This window comes from Aythya fuligula, chromosome 2, assembly GCF_009819795.1.
Source record: "Aythya fuligula isolate bAytFul2 chromosome 2, bAytFul2.pri, whole genome shotgun sequence".
Classification (NCBI taxonomy): domain Eukaryota; kingdom Metazoa; phylum Chordata; class Aves; order Anseriformes; family Anatidae; genus Aythya; species Aythya fuligula.
The window spans coordinates 90816370-90822369 of NC_045560.1; the positions used below are offsets into that span (position 1 = coordinate 90816370).

The 6000-nt window shown below is 47.1% G+C and overlaps 1 protein-coding gene across 1 annotated transcript in view; it reads right to left on the reverse strand.

The window, feature by feature from the left end:
- TMEM245 (transmembrane protein 245) overlaps nt 1-5705 on the reverse strand; it is an 80089-nt gene extending 74384 nt beyond the window's left edge. Inside the window, exon 1 of the mRNA XM_032181107.1 lies at nt 5136-5705. Coding sequence (XP_032036998.1) covers nt 5136-5705 — 570 coding nt within the window. The remainder of the gene's footprint in view (nt 1-5135) is intronic.
- Between the last annotated feature and the right edge of the window lie 295 nt (nt 5706-6000).

A 6000-nucleotide genomic window follows, 5' to 3' on the forward strand; every position in this document is an offset into this window, starting at 1 on the left:
TGTGTATTGCACAGAACACAAGAGGGAAAGTTCAGCAGAATGAAGAAGTGTCACTGCCCTTCATTTTACACGGAGATGATTTTTGTCAAAAAATTGTGTCTTTTTTGAAGAGACAAAAAATCATGAACTTACGATTGAAATCTTGGTGCAGGCAAGAACTGACCTTCAAAACCAACACTGTCACACATGGGTTAAAAGTATTTTCAATGTCTTCTGCAACCTTTCCTAGGCTGTGAATTTAAGGAAATCCATTACATTAAGATATCCAGAAAACTGCAGCTCTGAATGCTAAAATGCCCCTGCATTTCATTTTTCCTGTCTTAATACAAAGGTTACTTAGGGGAATCTCTGTTAATAAAAAGCTACTCTGAAATCAAATGTTCAAGATCCACTTGTGAGAAGAGTGCATCGAATCCTCTCCCTGCAGACACAGCAGTGCTCCTTCGACATGCTTCATGTTGCCACTTTCACAGGAGACATCTCCTCAACCTAAGAGACTTCTTCATCTTCTTGTTTTGATTCACAGAGCATGGCTCAAATCTTGCTGGACAGATCCCTACCAATCATTCCTTCCAGAGGTGGTAGAAAAATATTACTGTGTCTAAATAATACGTATATATGAAAATAGCAAAAAATAACCAGCTTTATGTAGCTTTTATCATTAGGCTCAAGACTAGTGTCAGTTTGGTGCCTGGGGCTGCACCTCAGGCATATAAATTAAAAAAAAATTAAAAAAATTCATTACCCTTTTCAAAAGGCATCTCAAGGCAGGCTCTCCCAAAGCTGAGGGGAGTGTGGAAGGGAAAAAAGAAAACAAAACACTTCAAACATCCTCTTTTTTTCCTGCCCCTCCCCATCCTGTTTTCAGTAGGACACATGCGGTCTCTACAAAATCGATCTCTTTTGTGAAAATAAAACCAAAACTGTGGTTTTAGTAAGGTGTGTTTACAGCCAATGCCCGGCTGATTTATAAACCATGAAAGCAAATACTGAAAAGACTCTTATAAACAGCAGAAAGAATACTTAAGGGTTTTTTGCTTTTTTTTTTTTTTCAGTGGTTGTATTTTTTGTGGGTGGTAATGGTTTGCGGGTTTTTTTTTTTTCTGTTTTGGTTTGGTTTTTATATGCTAGGAAAGTTTTAGAAATCTTCAAGCCTGCTCTAAGAAGAAATTTCTTTCTTTCCCAACTCGTTCTGAAACACCGCAAAGAGGAATTACGTAAAATTGTAAATCAGAACTGCATTTTCCTCATTTAGAGTCACACAACCCGACAGTCAAACTTAACCCTTTCCTATGCTAGAGGAGACACTGCCCAGGAGGTGAACTTCACCAAATGTAGACACTTTTATCCTTTGTTGGTGGCAGCAGGGAAGCCAAGCACCTTGGATGCCCGTGTCCCTAAGCGTTTGCCAAGAAGCACGTTTGAGAATTTCCATCTGCAAGGGATGCTTTGGGGACTGCTGACATCTAGTGCCTACATAAGAGAAGTTTCCCTGATGGATGTTTTTGATAATTTCCCTGAAAAAGAGCAGAGTCAACAGCCCAAGGCAGACAACACCGTCCTAGGCAGTTCCAATATGCTGCTCACAGCACACAATTATTTCCAAATTTGCTCAGCACTGCAGCGAGGAAAGGATTATTGGGTCCTCTAACAGCATCTAAGCCACAAGCACAAAATGAGTTGTACCTGTTGCAGTGAGAAGTACAGCTCTGCTAACACAGACCTACAGCTCCACACCTGAACCAAAAAACATATTAATATTACAGACCCACATAGAAGGACACAGCTCTGAACCTGACCAACAACTTGCGACAAACCACAGAAGAAAGACTGGTCGTGGGAGAAAGGTTTTGACAGCCCCGTGACCAACTTCACCCTGGAGAATCCTGCCAATTAGGATCGCATCAGATTTAATTTACTGAGGAGATGAGCTTCGGAGTCAATGCAGAACAGCTGTATAATTCATTTTATCTGCTGGGATCTACAAACGAACCATTTTCCATATAAATATGAGCACATGACCCCCACTGCAGAAAAACAAATACAACCAGTAGCTGGCATTTCCTGCGTAGTACTCTAAATGTAAAATCTTAGGCTAAACTAGTTTGAACTGCTGGCACAAGGCAAAGAAACTTCCCCTACCTTAAGTACAGTGCTGGATAGAAGATACTTCTTACAGAACTATGATGGACCAGGCAGTCCGAGATCAGTCTTCAGAAGGTGTGAGGGCTGTGAGGGGAACCATGCTGCAACTGGTATGGCATATAAACATACAAGGGCATTTTTATAGCCTGCTTTGGGACAGCCTCCCCTCTGATTCAAGAAAAAAAGATGCAGAAAAACTTCCTCCTTCCCTGTTATACCTAAGTGAAGTTCATGCAGAACGCATGTCCTCTACATAAAGTTTCTGCAAACAACCTGTAGAGAAGGCTGGAATCAGGGTAAGGAGCTCAAACAATTTACTGCCAGCTCCTATCTTTAAGGCCAGCAGTCTACTGCATTTCTTGAGCAACCTCCTTCAAAGAAGATACAGGAACTGTAAAGCAGGAAACTCCAAACTGGTACCCAAAAAAAAGCGTAATTGTTCTCAGTCAAATTCTACTAGCAGGCACCCTCTCGCTTACCTAGTACACCAGAGGGAATCAGAAAGGGAAACAAGGACTGTGCACATTCTTCCTTTCCACAAGCCTTCCAGGTGGTGCAAAGCTCCCAGTAAGGACACAGGCACTTTACACCTTTGCAAGACAGAACTGTGGCTGGCTGGAGCACAGACATTTGTAGTTCACAAGATAAAAATTGCCATAAACTACTGTGTGCTGCTACTCAGGTGCTGCTCTCACGGTCAAGGCGCCCCACGCAGCAACAGGCATTTGCTTGTCTCCTTTACACTTTTAATAAATGCTTCATTTATTATATTCCTGGCAAGAAAGTACTCCTCACTGCAAAAGGGAAAAAATTACTTATGTTAATTAAGTTGTTGTGAATTCAGCTATTTCAAAACACAGATCTGGATTGGCTTAGCTGGCTGCTAAAAGAAACAGTGAAAAAAAAAAAAAAAAGAGATGACCATTACTTTTGCTTATCACAGAGTATCTACAAACAAAAACAGATCTAATTTTCATGCAGGATACCACAAAGAAGGAGCCATGGAGAATTTGGGTCCCAGGAAAGAACTGAACAATGGAGCAAACTGACGTGCAGTATGCAAAACTCCTGTGTGGCTCAGAAGCTGAATGCAGACATGCAAACTTGGTCCTGCAAAGTAACACGGAAATTAAACAGCCTGTCAATGCTGAACTGCAGTTCAAGCAGATGCCACAAACCGACCCAGCTCAAGGCTCCCCAGCAGCACGGATAAAATTAAGTTACCCTGCTGCAGTTCTGAGATAATACAAATCGAGTCACGGCAAAATTCATGAAACTGGAAGAGGAAAACACTGTAAAATGCATAGATGATGCCAGGCTGAGCTGAGGTTATTTACCAAAGGAAGACCTTAGTTTCTTTCTCATATAGTGTCCTAGAAAGAGATTTTGGCAGCTCGCTTAGCTGGTTACTGGTTTGCCTAAGGAAGCCCATGGTTACTTATTTTGATATAAACTCAAATTTTCACAAGGAACTTAAGTCTGAAGAGTTCTAGGAACTTAATTTTTTTGCCTAGTTAAGATCTTAGAGCACCTCAATGAACACCAATGTCACATGAGAAACACCAACATGAAGCTGAAGGATCAGATGCTGCTAAACAAACCTGCACTGAGCATGCAGCCGTCGGACAGTGCACTACAACCAGAGTCATGAGGCTAAATCAGCACAACTTCCTTTGGTAGTTTTCCATTTACCAGATGTAACTATAGCTTAATTAACTGAGCTTGAATAAAGGAGTGGACTTGGCCAAGTCACATAGTCTAGTAACACTGGATCTGTTAAACAGGTACGTGAATCCAAAGGAAAAGTCTTAAACTTATCAAATAAACTGCACAGCAACTAACTAAATCTTCAAGCCATGCTCATGTTCTTCCACCACTTCACTGAAGGTAAAGGGAAGAAGCTTGTACCTTTGTCTCTTAACGAAATGAGAGAGAGACTGCCTGTCTTGTCTGCTCAGTCTTAATTATACTCCTGAGGACAAAGCAGACCAGAAACACTTCTCCCCTGACATCTCCCAGCACATGACACCACTTCAGAGTACAACTGCTTTTTTTTTTTTTTTTTCTTTCCTGGTATAAACCTCCAAAGCTGCATTTGAGGTTTCAACATACACTAGCCCCACCAAAGGGATAAAACTAGGATTCAAACACACACAAATCCAAAGTCACAAGCCTGATAAGTTTGCTAATTGATTTCCTGGCAGTTTCTCCCTCTTGCCCACATAGGTGAATCAGTTTTAACCGGTTCTTTGGTTTTACCTCCATGTGTAAGTGGAAATAAACGCGTGTCACTTTCCACTCAAGGTTTCTGTCCCTGTTATGTTTCTGGGGTGTTGTTTGCTTTTTAAAGCAGAAGAGTCTAGCGTTAAAAGCCTGCTTTTAAAAAGCCTTGGACACCAAGGAAGCTGAGCGTGTCAACAGCACATCAGTACATAAGAAAAGTACAACTTTATTGATCCACTCTGCTCTCACACAGCCACTTAGTTCAGATATGTAGGTTTTGGGGGTTGGTTTTTCGCATTTTTCATTAAATATTTCTAAATAACAAAGCGGGGATGAGCTACAGCAGAGTTTTACTCTATGCACTGAGGGGAACAGAAGGCGAAGCAATCTCTGCCCGTCCCCCTTATCACCACGCACACTTGTAAGTTGGCCACACAGCTTCACTTGGCACTCCAACTGCATCAGCACTGCTTGGTACTTGAAAGAAATAAGTAAATAAATGGGTGCAGATCTGGAAGCCTGCAGGTCTCTTTCCCGAGTTCCTCACAGTGCCTACAGCCACCTCATGCCCAAAACCTCCCCTGGATTGCCCCGGTTTCGGGGCACCTCACAACTGGGTGCGACACACAGGTGCTGGCCGGGCTGTACCTCAGTCAGCGACATTTTAAAACCCTTTTGCACGCACCTTTACCAGGGCAACCGGGGCTGCCCCTCCACACCCCCCCACCTCCCCGCAGCCCCCCGAAAGCACCCCGCGCCCTCCTCACCCACTGGCTGCTGAAGTAGTCCAGCCCCTGGCAGATGAAGCAGGCGAGCTGGGCCAGCAGCAGCTGCACCCCCAGCGAGCTGCCCAGGCAGTAGAGCCCGTAGAGCAGCGGCCCCCCGGCGCCCAGCAGCAGCAGCAGGCGGCGGCGGCGCAGCACCTGCTGGCCCAGCGCCTCCACGCCGTAGTTGGCGAAGCAGGCGGGCAGCAGCAGGGCGGCCAGCAGCACCGGCGTGCCGGAGCGCTGCAGCCGGCCGAGCCAGCGGCGGCCCAGCGCCGTCAGCGAGCTCTTGAAGGGGTGCAGGAAGGTGCCGCACAGCACGGCCCAGAGCAGCGGCCGCAGGAAGGCCTCCAGGATGAAGTAGACCAGCACGGCGGCGCCGCAGCACAGCCCGGCGAACAGCAGCGCCCCGGTGTTGTAGAAGGCCTGCTTGATCGGCTTCTCCAGCCGCGGCAGCGACACGCCCGGCACCCCCGGAGGGGTGCCCAGCGGCAGCCGCGGCGTGGCCCCAGTCCCAGTCCCAGTCCCGGTCGCAGCCCCCCGGCCCCCCGGCGGCTCCCCGCGGCCGGCCATGGCGCCCCGCAGCCCCGCTGCCAGGGGGCGACGCCACCGCCGCCGCCGCCGGAGGCTCGGGCGAGGGCGCGGGGAGGCGGCCGGGGCCGGAGTGCCGCCCTGCGGGGAGGGAGGGTGCCGGGAAATGTAGTTTTTTTCCACACGAGGAGGCCGCTCCGGCCCCTTTTTGGCTTTTTTTTGGCAGCTCCAGCCCTCGGTTGTGGCGCTGTGAGGCAGCGCTCCGTGCGCTGCCTTCCCCCCCCCCCCCTCACAGCCCTCTCCTGAGGCGGAGCAGGTTTCCCACCTCTGGCGTGCA